Here is a 22,741-nt window from a genome sequence, read left to right on the forward strand (position 1 = left end):
TTACCATCAGACTCCATGTCACCTTCCTCACAGCTTGAATAAACTTTACTTTGAGGGGTAACCCTCAGAAGTATCCATATCAAATGTTTATTGGTCTATCAAGACAGGGAGCTGAAACTCAAGTGTTAAGCAACTGAATCAACTGATTGTATACAATAGTACTGCATTATAAAAGTGTATAGAATGAGGTCTTTTTTGAAAACTAATGACATTGGTAATTAATACAAGTGTGAAATGTATGTATTAACACTACATCAGGAATTATAGATACTGCTGGATATTAGATTGTACAGTCTACCCAGGCAGGAGGGACTGTCACTGCTATCTAACTGTCTCCAATGTAAAGCATGCATGGTGCGATCAGAAACAATAGAAGCCTCATTTACATAGAATGTCGTACAGGGAGATGAGATGCCCACAAGAACGGAAAACCAGCATAAGGTCATCCTGCCTCCTGAAACAAGTTAATTGCCCTTTGGAAGGTGTAAGAAGAGACAGAAGCCATCTTTGGCATTCATCACCAGGCAGACACAAGAGGCCAGAGTCCCTGCAAGCTGAGAAAGATGGGTCCTTCAAGCAAGGGAAAGGTGGGAGGGATTGAAGTCTATGGAACTGAACATCAGTGAGAAACCAGCTTAGGCAAAGAGCTTTCACCTAAGAAGAAAAGGGAAACCTTCTACCTTTGTGGAAGGTCCTGACTGAGAGAAAGTCTGCCATGGCTGGGAAAGAGAATGACTGCTAACACATCTAGAACAAGGCATGTAACTAGCTAAATAATGTTTTAGATTTTTAGATGCATGTTTTCATTTTTGTTTCCTTGTAACCCTTTATTTCTTTTACTTAGCATCATTTAACCTATGTCCTATTGTTAACATGTTTGTTTTATTTTACTATTAACCAACTCAACACAGTGTTTAAAGGGAAGGGTATATTCCCCCCAGTTAAGTTAATAAGCTGTGATCTGTATTTGTGTCTTTACTGGAACAAATTAACCATATTATTTCTCTGAACTGTCCAGGAGTGGGCTAGACATTGCAGAAGGCACAGTTTTGGGAAAATTCAAGACTGGGAGCGTGTTGGGGGTCATGCTCATAGTAGTAACTGAGGCTGGTGGAAGCCAGCATAGAGCTGCAGAGCTGTAGAAAGGCTGCTAGTGTCAGAGCTGCTGAACCTGGGCTGTCTAGCACACAAACACTTAGGGTGTGACCTGCATGCTGGTAGGCTGCGTGTGAGCGGCCCAGGTTGGGAGCTACAGCAGAAAAACACTATGAAACACCCAGGGTTTACAGGGCAGACAGTAAACACATCCCTTACTGGTCTGGATTGCACCTCCAAACTGATCAGAATGTGACAGATCTATATCTAGAAACGTTAAGCATGTAGGCATTAGAAAAGATAGTAAATAGCTTCATCATATCCATAAAGCTGTTTCTGCATCAGCCTGATGCAGAATGATGAGAATAATTTTAACATTGCACTTATAGCCATGAAAAATGTTGTATTACCTTAACTATTAATCCTTTTGAGTCTACCATCCATATCTTTTTGATGGCCTCATGTTCTGGTGTCCCTTCTTTTTGCATAGCCATAATAATCAGATTTGCTATCCCAAGGGCAGCCTTAAAAGGAGAGAGGGGAAAAGAAAATTCATATATGAAACTGGAAAAGAAAGAATGCAATAACATACGATACTATTTTTCAAATGGATCTTTTACAAGGCTAGATATGATGGTGATAGATATCATATAAAAAACAAAGATAGTCAGATTCATGGCTCAGTTGTACTATGTTTATGCTGCTTCTTCTCCCCACATAATTAATGGAATCTGCTATTTTACATTAGACAATAAAATATGATAGAGATCAGAACCCCATGTGACTACTCTACCACCACCAATAAAGTTTGGTTTGAATAAAAAGAATTTGATTGTATTTTTTAAAACCAGCCCAATATATTTATATATAGAGTGGAGTGCAGGGGTGGTACTGAAGTGAAAATGGTCTCTGAGGACTACAACCCTACACATGTATTATCTAGACAATGGAGAAAGCCAGGGAGAAGCGGATGATTACTTATGTGGTACAATTTGTACGCTAAAAGTTTATTTTCTTACATTCATCTGCCTATTAAAAGGAGCAAGATGAGCAAAACATGTTATTGTTTTTGGTTGGTTTTTTTTTTGCTTTTTCACAAAAATCTACAAATTTTATAAAATATAGGAAAGGAGTACTTGTGGCATCTTAGAGACTAAACAAATGTATTTGAGCATAAGCTTTCATGAGCTACAGCTCTCTTCATCAGATGCATTCAAGCTTATGCTCAAATAAATTTGTTAGTCTCTAAGGTGCCACAAGTACTCCTTTTCTTTTTGTGGATACAGACTAACACGGCTCCTACTCTGAAACAAAATATTTTTTCTGAGTCAAAGTGAAAAACTGCCAAGTTTGCAATGTTTTTCTAAAAATAATCTGTTCTGAAAATTTTAGCAATAAGTCAGTCCATTTCTTTTAGCCACTTATAGTTTTAATAATTCAGACCACAGACTAACTCAAGTAGGGTTTGAGATAGTCAGACTTCATTAGGTGTTCAGCTCAGACTAGATCAGGGGTTCTCAAACTGGGGGGTCATGACCCTTAAGGGGTTATGAGGTTATTACCTGGGTGGGTCGTGAGCTGTCAGCCTTCACACCAAACCCCACTTTGCCTCCAGCATTTACAATAGTGCTAAATATAAAAAAAAGTGTTTTTAAATTTATTAGGGGTGGTCGCACTCACAGAGGGTTGCTGTGTGAAAGGGGTCACCAATACAAAAGTTTGAGAACCACTGGACTAGATGTTTCAGTTCTGCTTAGGTAGCATTTAGCCACAAACACATTAATTATTGAAGGAGAATTCACTAACCTTAAAATGATTATCTGATTTTCACAACACAGTTTAAACAGCAAAAATATACATAAATAAATAAAATAAATAAAATAAAAATAAATCCAAAGCTAATATAAACAAACAAATCAACCCACCAAATGATATTCAAGATTCCTTTTAAAGAACAACAATTTAAATAGCATTTTATAGAATCCAAAGTACACTGGTTAAATTTTGACTGATGTGACCATGCTTTCTTTTGTGTTTGTACAGCTCTTTGCACCTTGTGGGCACTACTGGAAATAAATACTAACATTGATCTTTTAAGATTAGGTTTAACACTTATTCCAGATAATAATCTTTGAGAATGTAGTACGATTTTTATTTTCCTATAGAAAAACCTTTATTTTTGTTTTAAATTTCAAGAACCCTACACAACACACACTACATTTTATTAAGTAATATACAATCTCAATCTCAAATCATCCTTAAAAGAGCCCATCAAGAAGGCATATCTTCTCTTATCTACTACTTGAGTATTCTGTAATTGTAGACAGTTGGCTGTTCTCCCAGAATAAAGTTCCATTTTTCAATTGTGTCTAGATGCAAGTATTACTGGCCTCTAGTTTTATTCATTTTGAATGATATCACAAAAAAACCAAACAGAATACTGAATAATTTTGAATATCAACCCAATACAAACATTAATCAGTTTGCTTCTTGTTCTTCACTATGCAATTTCATTGAGAATCAAATTGCGCCCCCATTTTCTGCCCAACAGCAGCTTATTGTTTTGGGTTTTGCTTTAGAAATGTATTGTTTTATTCTGAATAAACTCATAGGGACAGAGATTGTGTCTTCCATTGACTTTATACAGCACCAAACACAACAGTGTTAAACAGAAAAATATTTAAACCAGAGATTCTTCCATTTGCTCAATATGGAGCAAAAGCTGGGGAATGATCTGTGTGCACCAAGGTTGAAGCATCTCTAAAGTCTCCAATACATTCAGATCACTGATGCAGATATTGATGGTTATGTGGGCCTGATCTGATCCGGTAGATGCTGAGTGGCAAAATAATCGTAGAAATGTAGGACTGGAAGGGATCTCAGTAGGTCACCTAGTCCCGCCTCAGGTGCAGGGGACTGGACTAAGTATTATCTAGACTAGACCATTCCTCACAGGTGTTTGTCTAATCTGTTCTCAAAAACATTCAGTGACAGAAATTCCACAACATCCCTCGGTAATTTGTTCCAATGCTTAACTACCCTGACAGTTAGGAAGTTTTTCCGATGTCCAACCTAAATCTCCCTTGCTTCAATTTAAGCCCATTACTTCTTATCCTGTCCTCAGTGTATCAGGAGAACTATTCCACATTATCACCTTCCTCTTTATAACAACTTTTTATATACTTAAAGACTGCTATGTGCCTCCTCAGTCTTCTCTTCTACAAACTAAAACCCAATTTTTTCAATCTTTCCTTGTAGGTCATGTTTTCTAGATCTTTAATCATTTTAGTTACAGTTCCTCTGGATTTTCTCCAATTTGTCCACATCTTTAGCAAAGCGTGGTGCCCAGAACTGGACACAGTACTCCAGTTAAGGTCTTATCAGTGCTGAGTAGAGTGAAAGAATGTGGTTGAGGTGGACATATAGGCAAGGCATAGACTGACCAGAAATTGGGTTGCGGGCTGGATTTCTTCATAGGAGCTGCCCACTCCTAACACTTCTGCAAATACGTTCCAGAATGTTTCCTTTTTTTGCAACAGTAGGACACTGTTGACTCGTTTAATTTGTGATCCACTATAATCCCCAGATCCTTTTCCACAGTACTCCTTCCCAGACAGTGATTTCACATTTTGTATATGTGCAGCTGATTGTTCCTTCCTAAGTGGTGTACTTTGCATTTGTCCTTATTAAGTTTCATCCTGTTTATTTCAGACCATTTTGTCAATATCATTCTGAATTCTAATCCTATCCACAGCACTTGCAACCCCTCTCAGCTCAGTATCATCCTCAAACTTTAGAAGGGTTTTTTGTGTGTCATTATCTAAATCATTTATAAAGATATTGAATAGAACTGGACCCAGGACAGATCACTGCAGGACCCCACTTGATATGCCATCCTGCTTCACTGTGAACCATTGATAACTACTCTCTGAATATAGTTTTCCAACACGTTGTGCACCCCCCTTATGGTAGATTCTTCTAGGCTATATTTTCCTAGTTTATGAGAAGGTCATGTAAGACATTATCAAAAGCCTTACTAAAATAGAGAGTATCAGGGGGTAGCCGTGTTAGTCTGTATCCACAAACACAACAAGGAGTCAGGTGGCACCTTAAAGACTAACATGCCCAAATAAATCTGTTAGTCTTTAAGGTGGCACCAGACTCCTTGTTGTTAAAGTAGAGAGATATCACATCAACTGCTTCCCCCGGATCCATAAGGCTTATTACTTTGTCAGATGAGGATATTAGGTTGGTTTGACACAATTTGTTCTTGACAAATACATGTTGACTGTTACTTATCACCTTATTATTGTTTGGGTGCTTGCTTATTTGCTCCATTATCTTTCCAGGTATTGACTGGTCTATAATTCCCTGGATTGTCCTCATTTCCCTTTTTATAAATAGGTAGTATGTTTGCCCTTTTCCATTCCTCTTGGATCTCTCCTGTCCTCCACAAGTACTTAAAGATAATCACTAGTGGTGTGTCAGAAATCTCTTCAGTCTTGATTGAAGAGGAATCTGTGGGATGGATTAATGTCTCTTTGAAAGTATGTGTCTTTCAAACCCTCCTCTGAAGAGGAATTACTGATGCCAAAGAGAACATATGGAATTTTAATTTTCAGATGAAAACGTTCAGTAGGTTGGGCATCAGCCTCCACCTCACATTTTTCTTGGGGATCAGGAAGAAAGAGTAGAATCCTTTTCCTTCGATGTTGAGGTGGAATCCTTTCTATGGCTCCCTAGAGAAGCAGTGAGTCCAATTCTGACTGGAGAATCTCCTTGTGAGAGCCATCCCTGAAAGGGAAGTGGGAAGGGTGTTTCTGGGTAGGATTTGTTTGAAACTTGATCAGATAGTCACCATGAATAACTTCTAGTACCCATTTATCGGCCGTTAAGGCCCTCCAGTTGTCAGCAAATTAGATAAGGCAGCTTCCAAAAAAGCTGAGGCAGAGAACGAAGAGGATTCAATAAAGGGATGCAAGTCTCGACAGTCCTGCCAAAAGAACCTTTGACTGAAGGTTAGAGTAAGATGTGGTGGTGGACGTTGCAGAGGCGGGGTTCCTGAGCTTATAAATCTTCTGTCTTTTACTTGATGGCTCCTGAGGACATTGATGATAAAAGGGCTGACAAGGCAGCCTCACCCTCTACCCGTGTGTGTTTTCTGTTGGGGACAGGTATAAATGCCAAGTGAGCAAAGAGTTGTCCTCGAGTCCTTGAGGGAGTGGAGAGATTGATTACATCAAAGGGCAGATCTTGGATGCACTCTGCACCTCTCTAGAATTAATCACGTCTCTTCTCATAACAAAGGCCATAACATCCCCCAGACACAGTATCTGTCACGTCCAGCACTGCCTGGGGGGAAGTCTTGGCCACCAATTTGCCTTTGTCAGTTAAGGCCTGGAAGTGGGCTTTATCCTTCTCATGGAGCTTGTCCTTAAAATTTAGAAACTCAGCATAACTGGTAAAATCCTATTTGGCAAAGAGGTCCTGATCATTTGAGATCTTGAGTAGGAGGGAGGTGAAAAAGAAGACTTTTCTCCCCAGGAAGTCGAGCTGCTTGTGTCCCTTATCAGAAGGAGTAGATTTGCGGTGTTGCTGCTTGGATCTCTCTGTTGCCACCTGCACCACCAAGGAATTAGGCCATGGGGGTAAAAATAAAAACTCCCCCTCTCTAAATGGAACAAAGTAACATTTCTTGGCCCTCTTAGGGATAGGAGCACAAGAAGCAGGAGTGTGCTGAACTGTCTTTTGCTGGGTCCGTGATGGCCTCATTGATGGGGAGGGCCACTCAACCTGGACCGGAAGGCTGAAAAATGTCCAGAAATCTGTGCTGAGGCACCTGGACTTCCTCATACTCAATCTCCAGCACCGATGCCATTTTATGCATGAGCTTCTGATACTGGTGATCTGACAGAGAGAGAAGATGGAGTAACCGCCTCATCTGGTGAGGACGACGAAATCGCTCCTGGAATTGTCAGAACCAGCTCACTACCTTCCTCAAAATACTCGACAAGTATGGTTGGGGATAGATGGTCAATGATAAATAAGGCTCATGCACTAATCCCGGGTGTCCAAGTAGGGCTTCCACAGCCTCCAGTAGGATGGATCAACTGGCGGGGGAGGACGCCATGGCATAAAGTACCACTTGTCTCTTGTCTAATCATGTCTGGCTGCAGGCCAGAATCCTGATCTTCTAAAGCTTCTGTCCAGGGCCACCTTTATCCAGAGTTGCAGGCCCTCCTGTGGAGCTTCCAATTCACTGGAAGAAAAGGCCAGATCCTGGACTATGAATATAACTGATGGTACTGATAGCTGTGTATGGACACTGGTGGATGAGTCAGGAAAATGACAATCCTTGGGATAGTCTCTTCCTCTGGTGTAACAATGTCCCGAATAGAGATGGTCCTGATAAGAGGAGTGAATGTGGGTAAGGGGCAGGAAATCTGTCCTCTGGTGAGATAAAGGTTTCTGTTCACCCTGGTGGAGCAGCTGGAACCAGAGTTTCCCTGGTCACAGGGAAGTTGGATCCATGGAGATGTGTTGCTATAGGTACACCAACAGCTGTAGATGTGGATGGCAACACTGTTTATCTTGAGCCTTTACCATTTAAATCTATGCCAGACCAGCAGATCCATATCCTTGCATTCCACTTTCTCCTGCCAAGAAGATTTACTCTGGCTTAAGTCCTTAGCGCCCATGCATGCAGATTCTCCTGACTTTGATGGGATAAAAGAGGCTTCCTTTCTCTTCAGGGCAATCTTAGACCACCATGGTTTGTCCCTATGTCTATGAGAGTGCTGGTAATGGAGTCTGGCTTGGCTACTTACTGCTTGGTGGCACCTCTTCATGGCTCATCTGGGGAATTGGCTCACCACTGTCCGTACCCCGTGAGGTGGTCACTCAACCCATTGTTCTGGTCAGGAGCTGCAGCTCCTGACCCTTTTGTGGCTTACCCCTCTGGCCAAGTCACCATCATCCTCCCCTTCCTGAGTATTATCAGAATCTCCTTCCTCCAAGACTCAGGCCCTCTCCATATCCACTGAGCTGCCTGCACCACTTCTGCAGCGACTGGTAGGGGAACATGTGCTCTCCTTCTATTCTGGATTATGATCCAGAGACCCTCAAACCAGAGTTCAGGTCTAACCCTCTCAGACCGTACTGTTCCTTCCCTGGACTGCTCCCTACCCTGCTCTTTCTCAGTCTTCTGTTCTCCACCTTGTATCAGGGAGCGTGACTGCAGGCTCACCTCATTGCAGTCCCCATCTATTGCGAAATTCCTCTCTTTATAAACCCCACCCAGCTGGATTTCATCGGCAATTAGGCTTTAGCACTCCTTGCCTTTCCTCCAGGTATGAGTTAATTGGCCTAATATACCCGTTCAGGCCTTGTGTGAGGTAGACACCCTAAACACAGTGCCCTTTACTTCCATGAGAAGCTTTTCTTAGAACTCTCAGCCTATATTTCTGAGCTTGTGTTTGAAGATGCACTGCCCGCTTGCTTAGATTGATGTACAGGGTCAGTCCCCAGCCTGGACCTGATTGGGGTCTCATTGCCTTCTCCATCAGATGTTTCCTTAACTTCAGTTCCTGACCCTCAACTTCTGGAGGGAAAGGAGTGGCAGATGCTGCACTTGGCTGAAATGTGAGCCTCCCCCAAGCAACAGAAGCAGTGTTGATGTTCGTTGGGCACAGAAAAGGATCAAGGGCAAGAAAAGTTTTTGAACCCCAGAACCATGGGCATCATCCCAGCATTCTTGGGGGGGGAGGAGAAAAGGGGGAAAATAACTATCTACTATGCAGCAATATAAAAACTACTAAAACAATTATATACAAAAATACAATATATTTACAGCAATGACACAGTAGAAATGAATCTCAGGACACCAAAGATTGTGACGGACCATGCGGCAGTAAGAATGAACTGAAGAAGCATTAGCATGCAACAATCTTTATGCCCTCAGTTCAGCACACAACGAGAGCTATTGAGCATGTCTGGGCCAATGGATACTGATTGTAAAAACATTCCAGACTCAGGCGCATGGTGCTCCTGGGTACCCACATGTGAAATACACATGGGGCTATCATTCAAAGAAGAACTTGACGTTTTAATAGCGGACTATAATTTTCCCAAAGCATTCTATGAAAATACCCATCTTGATCAGATGAACTAAAGGAGTTTTGACAAAATGTATATTTGAAGAAAAATTTTTTTTGCTGGTGATTGTTATTATTTAACCTAATAAGTATCTTATTATGGATCAGATACATGTAACTTGTTCTGAAATAAAAGCAAGGTTTTTGCATGAGAAGCTTCCTTGCTGTATAATAAAAAGATACCTCTCCAGCTCCCTGGAACAGGATATTGTGATCTGACAGCTTGTTCTCAGTGATGCGCAGAGCTGCTAGAAGACCTGCAACAGCCACAGCCGCTGTTCCTAAAATACAAAATGAATTATTTTGACTACTCTTGAAATAGTAATTGCAATTTAAGTAAAAATTATCAATGATTTCAAAGTACTCATATAGTTAGAAGATGCAAATACTTGAGAGTTAGCAATTACAATTAGATGGGGAGTCGTTTGTTTTGCTTTCTTTTGTTTTGTTTTTATTAAATCAGAGATAAATGAGACTAATAATAACTTTAGAATCAAGATCATAATCTTTTTTTATTTTACTTTATTCTAATCTCAGCTATGTTAGCATGTACTCTATTTTGCCAACCACACTACCTAGTGCTCAGAATTCATTTGACCAAATCTCAGGAACTGAGCAAGATCAGACATGGTCAGTAATGGGAAATGCCAACTCCCATTGGCAGGATGCACACAAACTGAGGCAAGAGTTGTATAGAGACCTTTGCTTCAATGAGTGTGTAACATGAAATGAGAGGTTATTTATCTTACAGTAACTGGAGGTCTTCAAGGTGTCTTTATGTACATGGATCCCACTGTAGCTGTGTATGCCCCCTGCAAGTGAGCCCAGAGTCTTAGTTGCAGCATCCCCTGGGGCTGCACATGCACATAATGCATGCTCTTGCACCCCTCCTGAGGGAAGAAAGGGCAGAGCAACTCCGACCACCACTCAGTTCCTTCAGCAACACAGAATATCCCAGTAAAGGACTGTGTCAGTGGGGAAGGAGGGGGAGACACAAGACCCCTGTGGACAAAGGCATCTTGAAGCACTCCAGTTACTGTAAGGTAGGTAACACCTCTTTCTTCCAACAGTTGTCTACATGGATCCCACTGTAGAGGGCTGACTAGCAGTTATCTATCAAAGAGGGGGGTGATAGGACTCCTATTTAAAAAACATCTGTAGGACAGCCCTGCTAAATTGGGCATCTGATCTAGAAGCTGCCGCAATGGAGTAGTAATTAGTAAAGGTATGAACAGAACCCCAAGTAGGTGCCCTACAAATCGAGGGGCCTGCTGTCAAGGCCTATATTTCACTCATCCTGCAAGCTGAAGTGATAGCTAAAAATGCAGTTTTTATGGAAAGTTGGAACAACAAAAATACAATGAGATAGGTTCAAAGGGAGAGTCCATTAATGTTAGAAACACCACATTCATCTCCCATGTAGGAAACATTTCCTTTACTGGTGGAAATATACGAGTTAGTCCTTTAAAAAAAATCTTGATACAGTAGGAAGGGAAAAAATAGAATGACTCCCAACATGTGTAGATTGTGACTGATAGATGTAATTGAAAATCCTGAGTGCTTTAGCAACAACTGGTAGTCCAAGATAAAAGAATCAGAAGACTCTCAAAATTGAATGTCTTTCAATAGTCCACAAGTAAAACTAAATGGAATTGTTTTTCTATGTTAGCCTTTCTGCTCTGAATCAAAAACCTTTTGAACTGCCTTGGAACAACTTCTATCAACGGAATTCAACCAGGTAGATTCCATGCCGTCAGATACTGAGCACCAGACCAGGATTTTGAAAAAATGTATGGCAGAATTGGAAATGGAAAGAGTAGATCTATTGACAGGTCAGAAAACGAAAACATATTTGCCCAAGCATTATTATATCAGCCTTATCTGGATGTATTTTCTGGGGAATAAATTACAGTGTGGGGAGGGGAGGGGAGGAGACACACAACAGAATCTTTCCCCACCAAATCAGAAAAGCATCCATCAGTGAACCTGGACTCAGTCCTTTTTGGGAGAAAAGTAGGGGCACTTCTTGTTTACAGTGGTAGCAAATAAGTCTTTTGAGGGAATCCCCCAGCTCATGAATATTTGATCCAGAATAGAGTCTTTCAATTCCCTCTCAAGAGTGACCGAGCCCTTCCCACCGAGACGATCTGCCAACTTTTTGTGAGTCCCTGGTAAATGAAGGGGTACCAGGTTGATTCCCACAAAAAAAAATTCTCTTCCTGACAGAGAGGAAGACCTTGCCCCACCTTGTTTGTTTATATACTGTATCACCATTGTATTGTCTATTAGAGCCTGGCAATTATATGCTGAAGGAGGGATAGGAAATCCTTGCAGGCTAGACAAACATCTAAGCCCTAATAAATGTATGTGCTAGAGATCATAGGCTCTGAATTGGAGACTGCCTAAATGAGAACCCTAGCCCTGTGTGGATGCATCTGTTACAAGTGTCTTTGAGGGGGGATGGTCGGTGAAATAAAATACCTTGACAGATTAAATGGGGTCTGTCTACCAACACAGAGATATCAGTGCTCCTGAAGGAGCTTTTACCAGTAAGTCTATGCTGTGTCCGACTGATAAACTGATCTTAATCACCCCTGAAAAGGGTGGAGACGCAGTCTTGCATGTGGAGACATGTAAAGTACATGTTATGTGACCCAGCAAGCTAAGGTAAACTCTCACTGTGGTTTTGGCTGGGAATGGAGGTTTTGGCTGGGAATAGGGGTTGTTCTAAAGAGGTTCTATGATTAATTATACAAAACTTCTGAGGAAGGAATGGTCCGGCTGATAGGGGCAATGTTAGATTCTATAAACTCTATTGATTGAAAAAAGAAAAGGAGTACTTGTGGCACCTTAGAAACTAAAATTTGAGCATAAGCTTTCATGAGCTACAGCTCACTTCATCGGATGCATTCAGTGGAAAATAAAATTTGTTAGTCTCCAAGGTGCCACAAGTATTCCTTTTCTTTTTACGGATAGACTAACACAGCTGCTACTCTGAAATCTATTGATTGAGTACAGGTGAGGGTGCCCTACATGACTGAACCCTTGGGTATATACCCTACATGGCTCACTGTATGTCCAAGCAGTGCCTCTCACATCTACACTGCTATTTGTAGCAGTGTAGTGTCTTGCTGCCAGAACCTTTCCCCACCACAGTGAAAGATTCTATCAATAGGAAAAGGTTCCTGTTGGAGACTTTCCCTGCTGTGTACAGCTACACACTGCAGTTGGTGTGGACACCGCCTGCCTTTCAATGCGGTATGTAGCTGCATGTACTCTACATGCCATCTTAAGCATAGGCAAGAATAGACAAGGTCTTAGATCCCCTCTGCTCCCCAGTCCATGTCTCTTTGCACTTATCTGCTAGAGAGCAGCCACTGAGCCACAGGCAACTGGACCAAATCCACCTCCCCGGCCAGCAAAAGCCACGTGGCATATGAGCTATTTGGAACAGAGCAGGTCATGGCAAAGTGGGGCTTCTTGCTGAGCATAGGATGTATCAAATGGGGTAGGGAAGGAGCCAATAGGGATGCAGGGGCACTGTATAAACCAAGAAGGCCCACATGTGAGTGAACAGAAGCTGCTGCATAGTGTTGCCAATCTCAGTGATTTCTTTTGAAATGTCAAAAATTTGTGCTTTTTGAAGTACGCTGTCATTTGGTAATTTTTGGCATACTTTTCACACATAGTCAGCGAAAACTTGAGTTTTGAAGTTGGGAACACAAGAGAAGCGTCAGTCTGGAAAAAAAACAGTTGTAAGCAAGGTAAGGCAAGTTGTGCCTTACTGCCTTAGGGAGCAGCCTGTTTTGGGGGTCTTGTTCTGAATTCTAAGAAATAAAGTAGTGTTACATTGCAACCTTCTAGCAACATAACAGGAGTATTTAGAGTATATTTTTCTTCTAGTTTCTCTGTGTCTCTGATGTGAACATACCAGAATGCTGGGATTCTACTTATCAGAGTGCCTAACACTCTGCTGCTAAGTCACTTGGCAGGCAAATCTATTGAGTTTCAAACTATAATTATGCATTGCTGGTGTACCAATTACAGCTGGTAACCTCTAGTGAATTCTGGTTTTCCTTGTAATCCTCTATTTTAAATGAAAAAAAGGAGAGAGTTTTCAAAATTATATTATAGTAATATTTTAGGTTTTTGCTCTGGGCATTTTTGCATGTATTGTACAGTATGATTGATAGATTTCCAATTAAAGTGGCACAAGTAGGTGTCACTGTAGTAATGTACTAAGATCTGAGGTATAACATTTATTATTAATTCATTATTTATAAAAGGGCAATAGTTTTAAACTATTGTCAAAGAACTCCACTTTTATTTTCTTCAGCCATTTTTCTGTAAAATGATAATGATCTAGTTCTATTAGAGTAGCCAGCTCACTATCATTCTTTGTTGTTGGCAGTAACTGTCATCACTCCTCTTCAGCAGTTTGCCTTATTTGTTCTTCATGAAAAGGGGGAAAAAATGTCAGTGTGAACAGCAGATTTGTTTAACTGGAACTGCTGTGACAAATGGTTTGACCTTCCATATCATGCACATCAGTGGCAGTTTCTGGAAAGAAATCAAAACACAATCTGCACCAGGTAAATGCCAAAACATAAGATGATCTTGTGAATATTCGAGAATATGAGAAGAACTCTACCACTATTCTATACCATCACAAAGACTATGGAAAAATAAACTCTGAAAGTTTTGACAACAGAACATGGCATTTTTCAGGGGGGTAGTATGCAGTTGTGAAAGTTAACATGCTGAAACAGTTTTTTCTAGCAGAGATGACAAATTCCCTATTACAGCTAAATTCTAACCCACTCGAACATCATGGGTTTGAAATTTAGAAGCAAACCCTACCTTACTGAGTTGTTTGCATTCTTCCCAAGTTTCCGTTGCAGTTCCTGTTACTGCTATTGGCACAGCCCTGAGCCAGAAGCATGTTGGCATATTATTACTTATTATTCTTATGTGTTTTAGCCTAAGGTTTGCAATCACAGATAGAGACCTCATTGTTTTAGGCACTGTAGAAATGTTTAGTGAAAAGACAGTCCCTGCCCCAAAGAGTTTACAATCTAGGTTACAACCAAATACAATAGGAGAGTGAAACAAACAAAGTGGAGGATGATAGGTTTATATTTATGGATTTTATTTCATTTTGACTTACAAGAAATTAAAAGGTGCCCATGGCTATGAGTTATCTCCCAACTATTTACAATTACAAAAACATAATGCATTACAAGCAGCTCACACTACTGCCAAGCAGAAACACATAAATACTAGCATCCCTGTATGTAGTCTGTACCTCATTCTCTCTACTTCTTCTCAAAGGCCAGGTGAAACAAATGAGCTCTGCAGTATACCCTCAAAGTCAATAAATCTGGGCTAATCTGGATTTGGGAATTTTGGATGAAGTAAAAGTACAGCAAGCACAGTTTATTACAATGAGTGTTAGGCACATCCAACACTCCCCATTCTTTCCTACTACAGGGTAGAGAAGGCATAAGAGACAGAAAAGATCCCCCTCTCCTCTCTCAGCCCCCAGTGAGGAAAAAAGGAAGAGCATGATCTTGGGGATGGGGAAAAAGAATTCAGTCCCTTAGTGGGAGGGATGAAGGAGGGAAGTGAGAGAAGTCCAGTGCCTAAGGATGGCTTAGAAGGGAGCCTCACATGAGAAATCCACCCCTGGCTCCTTCAGAGGCCCTCTCAATAAGACCCCCCACTAGACTCTCGCTAAACACATTTATGAATATTCTAGAGGCAACTTGGTGGCTTTTATCTCCTCCTTCCCCACCAACATCTTCAGAATGAAGCTGGGGGAGTGGACCAGTTCTTGGAGTGGGGAAGGTAGCCCCTGACTCCAATCCAAAGGAAAAGAATTTTAAAGAACTTTGTCCTCACCCATAACTATTTCACATTTGGGGACAATGTATACCTTCAAATCAGCAGCACTGCGATGGGTACCCGCATGGCCCCACAGTATGCCAACATTTTTATGGCTGACTTAGAACAACACTTCCTCAGCTCTTGTCCCCTAATGCCCCTACTCTACTTGCGCTACATTGATGACATCTTCATCATCTGGACACATGGAAAAGAAGCCCTTGAGGAATTCCACCAGGATTTCAACAATTTCCATCCCACCATCAACCTCAGCCTGGACCAGTCCACACGAGAGATCCACTTCCTGGACACTATGGTGCTAATAAGCGATGGTCACATAAACACCACCCTATATCGGAAACCTACTGACCGCTATTCCTACCTACATGCCTCTAGCTTTCATTCAGATCATACCACTCGATCCATTGTCTACAGCCAAGCTCTACTATATAACCACATTTGCTCCAACCCCTCAGACAGAGACAAACACCTACAAGAGCTCTATCATGCATTCCTACAACTACAATACCCACCTGCTGAAGTGAAGAAACAGATTGACAGAGCCAGAAGAGTACCCAGAAGTCACCTACTACAGGATAGGCCCAACAAAGAAAACAACAGAATGCCACTAGCCATCACCTTCAGCCCCCAACTAAAACCTCTCCAACGCATCAAGGATCTACAACCTATCCTCAAGGACGACCCATCACTCTCACAGATCTTGGGAGACAGGCCAGTCCTTGCTTACAGACAGCCCCCCAATCTGAAGCAAATACTCACCAGCAACCACACACACCACACAACAGAACCACTAACCCAGGAACCTATCCTTGCAACAAAGCCCGTTGCCAACTCTGTCCACATATCTATTCAGGGGACACCATCATAGGGCCTAATCACATCAGCCACACTATCAGAGGCTCGTTCACCTGCGCATCTACCAATGTGATATATGCCATCATGCGCCAGCAATGCCCCTCTGCCATGTACATTGGCCAAACTGGACAGTCCCTATGTAAAAGAATGAATGGACACAAATCAGACGTCTAGAATTATAACATTCAAAAACCAGTTGGAGAACACTTCAATCTCTCTGGTCACTTGATTACAGACCTAAGAGTGGCTATCCTTCAACAAAAAAAAGCTTCAAAAACAGACTCCAACAAGAGACTGCTGAATTGGAATTAATTTGCAAACTGGATACAATTAACTTAGGCTTGAAGAGAGACTGGGAATGGATGAGTCATTACACAAAGTATAACTATTTCCCCATGTTATTTCTCCCCCCCACCCCACCCTCCAGTGTTCCTCAGATATTCTTGTTAACTGCTGGAATTAGCCTACCTTGCTTGTCACCATGAAACGTTTTCCTCCTTCCCCCCCCCCCCCCGCTGCTGGTGATGGCTTATCTTAAGTGATCACTCTCCTTATAGTGTGTATGATAAACCCATTGTTTCATGTTCTCTCTGTGTGTGTGTGTGTGTGTGTGTGTGTGTGTGTGTGTGTGTGTGTGTGTATATATATATATATATATATATATATATATATATATAAAAAATCTCCCCTCTGTTTTTTCCACCAAATGCATCCGATGAAGTGAGCTGTAGCTCACGAAAGCTTATGCTCGAATAAATTTGTTAGTCTCTAAGGTGCCACAAGTACTCCTTTTCTTTTTGTGGTAGATACTGTGTTCTCTCTGGTACCCATTTCCTAAAATGAATGGGGTAGATACCTTAAAAAAAAACCTGATTCTCTGCATTCACCAGTTTTGGGAGTGGAGAATATACTATTGGAGCTAGATCCCAGCCAATAGATGAGATTGGGTAAGAAGAGATACTTAGAATTCCTGGATAGGTATCATAGGTACTAGATCATAGCAGCATGTCTGTGTATAAGTTCAGAATTCCTAGTAGGCTCCAATAAGAATTGGATTTGTGTTTATGTGACACCAGTTTTTCATTATGACCATCTTGATCCTCTGTTAACATTTTTCTGAGATGAGCTCTTGTGCCTGACAGAAGGATGAATACGCTGTACAAATCTCTGATCAGAAAAATTGGCCTGGAAGAGATAAATGAATTTCCTTCTTTCTTGAAGCTAATATTAAGGGATTATTATTGGGAGATAAACAGAGCTGGGAAAAGAAAAAAGATGCCATCCATCTGCAAAACATAAGAATTCTCTGAGGATGGTAAAATGGGAATGCTTTGCAGACAAGCCTCCATTAGGAATTTATTAGATGTTTCAGACAGCTCTGTTTATCCCCCAATTCTGTAAGGCTAGAAATAGGATGGGGAGCGGGTTGCAGTGGTCCATTCTGAAGTAGATGATGGATGATCCCATTCTGGTTGTGGACTTTCCATGAGTTACAGACACCGGGAATGTGACAAAGCTGTTCCTGAAATTCTTTCACAGCTCCATAGGGTACCTCTTCTGGACACTCTCCAGCGACCTCCTTTTATCAAAACTATAGTTAGCCCTTTTGATCCCAAATCGTAAGATCCTGGTACCAACCAGCAGGTCTTACTCCAAACAGGGCTGGTTGGGAGATGAGCAGATAGTGGTGCAGCAGGAAGGCTTGGCTGAGTTGTCAGCTGTTGCTGAGGCAGAAAAAAAAATGGAGGGAACCTTCAGGAGGTGGGGCATTCCCATGCTGCATGTGACTGAGGTCTGTATTTGCCCCTAAGCTGCAAGCAGGCTGAAGTACCCACAGTAAGGGATTTCTAGACACTAGCATGAAGAAGAATTGAAGTTAAATGGCAAGGGAAGTTATATCACACAGCCTTAAATTTTAAAAGAAGTGAATTAAATGAATGTCTAGAATTAGATGGAGTGTAGGATGTAAGTTAATAGGGAAAAGGGAGAGGAATAAAAATATGTCACTGAAAGTCTGGTGTACATATCCCCCACAGTGCTTGAAGTGGTCTGAAAAAGGTACCTGTGGGGGTCTATCATCATCATCACCACTACACGTGCCCGTACATCTGCTCAGCAATTAATTCTCTCCCTCAATCCCCAAACTGATCTTGTCCCCACCAGTCCCCCCTCAATTCTGCCCCCAAGCTGTTCCCCACATCAGCTCTGCCCCAGCAACTCTTGGGGTTCACCATCTCTCCCAGGCCTAGGGGAGTAGCTGCAGTTTGGGGTCCACCTCCCCCTTCCCAGGCTGTGTGTTGCAGGGAGCAGGGGAGAGTTGTCCCACTGCTCGTAGAAGGAGAGCAGGAATGATGGAGTAGAGCCACCTTGAGCTGCTAGGTTCTTTCTGTTCCCTCCGCCTCCCTACCTTCCAGTCAGAATGGTGTCAGCTGCTGAGGGGAGAGCACAGAGTTCTAACTGCTTCCTGCAGCAGCCATGATCAACTGCGGTTCTCCAGGAGGCAGGCTCATGGGAAAAGAAGCCAATCAGAGGGGATTTTGCCCCAGGCAATGGTAAAACTGCACTCCACAGCAACCCAATGAACTTTTTAGAAATTTAATTTTCTGGGTTTGCAGCCCATTGCACTTCAAGCACTTCCTATCTAAGTACCCAAACAGAGTAGGATGAGAATATTTTGTTACCTTGAATGTCGTCATTGAAAGTGCAGTACTTGTTACGATACTTATTCAGGAGGCGGAATGCATTGGCATTAGCAAAATCCTCAAACTGAATAAGGCAATTCATGCCATACCTAGAAATACAAAAGAAATGTAAATTTAAAGTAGGAAACAATGCAATGTTGTACATATAAAATTGTAAGCCCTTGGAGTCAGATTTTGGATAAGAGTATAATAAAAACTATACATAAAGTCATGAGCTTCTGTCCTATATTTGTGTTATTGTACTCAGACACGTCACTTGGAAGGAAGATTTTGGACTATTCACACACCTTACCGTGTTCTAAATTAACTAACTGTTCAGGAAAAAAGGCCTAGGCTGCAGACATCTCAAGAGGAACCTTTATGAAATGTGTATCAGTAGTCAAGTAAAGGAAAAAATAGGACTCAGAGGGAATGGGATGGAAAACACTGAATACATTTTAATACCATTATGCAAATCAACAGGATGCCCCCAGAATACTGTGCTCAGTTTTGGTCATCCTGTCTCAAAGAGAAATGAGCAGATATTGAGGGAATTCAGCCACGGGGGACAAAACGATTAGAAACAAAAAAAATAGCTACAGAGGCATTGGCCATGACTCAATAGTTAAAGTTGAGTTTAATTTTGTACTTAAAGCAGGGATTTAACCTCTTTGGTATGTATGAAAAAGCAGCATTTCTACTGTTTGAGTGTACAAAGAATTTACAGTAAATTAACAAGTAAATAGTTAATTAGTTCATGTTAAAATTAAAAATGCATCTTTTCAGGAAGTTAAGATCTGTTTCAGTCTTTTCTTTCTCACAATTGATCTTAAGAACGGAATGACACAGACTCTTCAAGCGTACCATTAGTTAAAATTAATTAAAATCTTCTGCATAGGTTACATTTGGAGAAATTAGGATGTAATTAAACTAAATTATTAATGATTGCTGTATCCACTTGATATGGTTATATAGGGCAGTTCAACAGCTCAGGTAAGTCTAAAATAGGGCCATTGTAACATCAGAGGTAACTCAGCCAGCCAATTACAATGCCAATTCTATAGCTGTAGTGAATCAATATAAGGGAGACTGGACAGGTACCAAGATGGCAGATTACTTGGCTCAACTCTCACTGTTCTCTAAAGGTTCCGTGCTTGCATGCCACCTTAAGCAGTAGTGTTTGCAAGACTCTTAATAGATTTGATGCACAATGGAGTCAAGGCATCAAGCAGCACTGCCAGGGAGCACAGTGGGAGCCTTTTCAAAATGCTAATCAGTCTTTTTGCATAGCGTCAATCTCTATAAATTTCCCTCTAATGCAATAAATCAATTGCATATTAAGGGCCAGATTCACCAGTGTATGTTAGCTGTTTTGTGCTGATAATTTATACTGATAGTTTGTCCTTAATTTTTTAAGCGATTTTAACATTGATACAAATGTATCTTCAAATCATTAGAAATACTGCATGGTAGCATTCTCTTTGCATTTCTTGTTTAGCGATCATGTGTGATATTTTTAATAATTTTTTAAAACCAAGGCAATTCTGAGACAAAACAATCAAAACAAAACAAGAACAAAATAACACAACCACCCCACACACACACACACACACACACACACACACACACACACACACCACACTAAGATGAATTAAGGCTGAGAGTACAATTAATAATTTAAGTGTAAACAAAAACACCATAGGGATAGGGAAACACCAAGAGCTACAAACACAGGAATTTCAGACTTAAGGCTAACACTAACTCCCCCTCTCCTCCCCATTTTAAAGGTATGGAAATGCACAGCTAAGACACTTAAACAACCTTAACTCTACCTGTAACAAGAGGGGAAAGGTATGTTAAAAAAAATCTGTCTTTAAAATCAGTTTAATTTACGATCATACACACTATAAAGCCTTAATCATAAACATATGATTATTGAATGGTATCAGTACTATGCCACTATCTACAATGAACAACAGCAAGGCAAAATCTCAGATCCCCTGTTCAAAAGCACATACACCAACTGCCTGAGCTAAATAAGAATTTTTTTTAGCTGTGAGCAGTATGGACCTAAGATATACAGTTGAGCAGTTCTGATTCCATCCAGAAGAGGGAAGTGTACACATACACAGTAGCCTATTCATTACAATATTTAACTCAAGTCTAAGGTGTATGTTAGTGCAATTTTCCTTTAAAACTCAGGTGTACTAGGCAAACTACATTGAGCAAAACCATAAGATAAAAACAAAAGCAAAGAACTGTTGTGACCATATTTTTCTCTATGGAAAATACACATTTACAGCCATATTACAATTAGCCAGAGCAGAAAGGACTCCATTGACAATAATCCCTGTTGAACATATATCTTCAGATTTTATGGGAAATGCTGACGCTATTTGAAACATTAGAGGCCAATGGTTAAAAGGGAAATCTGTTGGTCAGTAATTCAGTACAGTAAATCATGACTGAATCCAAACAACCACTTCACTATCACCAAGAGGGCCTAGTGGTTGGATGAGATCAGCTGTTGGATGAAGAACAGCTGGTTGATGCTGAACCAGAAAGACAGAGGTAAGGCTGGTGAACAGAGAGAGAGAGAGAGAGAGAGAGAGAAAACAGTCCTCCTCAATGGAAGAACCTTGGCAAAGCATTCAGTATATCTATAGGTTTCAGAGTAGCAGCCGTGTTAGTCTGTATTCGCAAAAAGAAAAGGAGTACTTTGTCACCTTACAGACTAACAAATTTATTTGAGAATAAGCTTCCTTATTTTATTTGAGAACAAACAAGTGAACTGTAGCTCCAAAAGCTTATGCTCAAATAAATCTGTTAGTCTCTAAGGTGACACAAGTACTCCTTTTCTTTGAGTATATCTATAGTACCTCAAAAATAAAGTTTTCACTGTAGAATGGTTTGATTGATTGCATGTTAATTTTTTCAATTTTTTTTTTTTAGTGTTGTCAATGAATTAAGATCACCCAGGAATCTGACTGGTACAGACTCCATTTATTTTAACAAGTGATATAATCAATGGAGACTTTAGATGTAATATACTTTATACCAGGAAGATCAGACTAAGACTTTAGTTAGAATAATTTACCATTACCACTGACATCAAAATATTTTGTTATATGCTAATAAACAAACACTTATGTCAACATTTTTCTCTACTCATATGCTTGTTTTAAAATAGCTATGTAACAATGGTTCTGTAGTTAAGGCACTGGGAATGGCTAGGTCCTAAACTTTGCTCTGCCACCAACATCTTGTGTAACCTTTACAAGCTACTGCATCCTCACTTGTAAAACAGAGATTAAATCCATTAATGTTTGAGGTGCTTGAACAATATGGTGATTTAGGCCATTGAATATCCTACAATCAAATGATAACTACGTATTTTATTAAAAATTAGAGATGGGCCAAAGCTGCATGACTCAGATCCAGATCCAAAACTTCCCCAAATGTCAGTGTGCCAGGCTTTTGGCTCAGGTCCTTATAAAATTGTGTGATAGCCATGAAACTTAGATATACATGCAAACTTCCCCAAAAGGTAAAGATGCTCAGAGTCAGGGTTTAGGTTTGAATTAAAAATTTGAAAAAAATCAAATACATTGTAAATTTTGGCAAGTCCTTTGGCAAGCCTTTAGCTATTTCTTCAGTGTTTGAAATTCCATGAGAGTCTGGAATAAAAAAAATAAATAAACTAATGAATTGCTCAGAGGTTCTCTTTTTATGGTGCTGTATTGGCTCACTAGCTACTTGATCCTGCCCCTTCTGGGAGACTGTAAATGTAATTTTAGCTGTTTTAGTTATTCAACTATTTTTTCAATGTTACAATTCAGCGCTCCCATTGTGACTGTTCTATGGTCTATCAAAGAGCAATCTCAAGTTACTTTTCATTTTATACTTATTTAAAAAAGATGAACCTAGATTTGAGACAGATGATACCAATTGAGATTTTTTTCTTTTCACAATCTTCAGGTCTTGTTTAGAGACTTGGCACTGTGACACTTTTTTGAATACTGAACAGACTGATTATGCAGACACTTGACCAGC

At 40.6% G+C, this 22,741-nt stretch overlaps 1 protein-coding gene across 1 annotated transcript in view; it reads right to left on the reverse strand.

The window, feature by feature from the left end:
* ME1 (malic enzyme 1) overlaps positions 1-22,741 on the reverse strand; it is a 356,730-nt gene that overhangs the window by 56,451 nt on the left and 277,538 nt on the right. Inside the window, exons 7-9 of the mRNA XM_038397226.2 lie at positions 18,689-18,798; positions 9,432-9,529; positions 1,506-1,619 (exon numbers count right to left, since the gene is read on the reverse strand). Of these exons, the coding sequence (XP_038253154.1) occupies positions 1,506-1,619; positions 9,432-9,529; positions 18,689-18,798 (322 nt within the window). The remainder of the gene's footprint in view (positions 1-1,505; positions 1,620-9,431; positions 9,530-18,688; positions 18,799-22,741) is intronic.

This window comes from Dermochelys coriacea, chromosome 3 (assembly GCF_009764565.3).
Source record: "Dermochelys coriacea isolate rDerCor1 chromosome 3, rDerCor1.pri.v4, whole genome shotgun sequence".
In the NCBI taxonomy this organism is placed as follows: Eukaryota; Metazoa; Chordata; order Testudines; family Dermochelyidae; genus Dermochelys; species Dermochelys coriacea.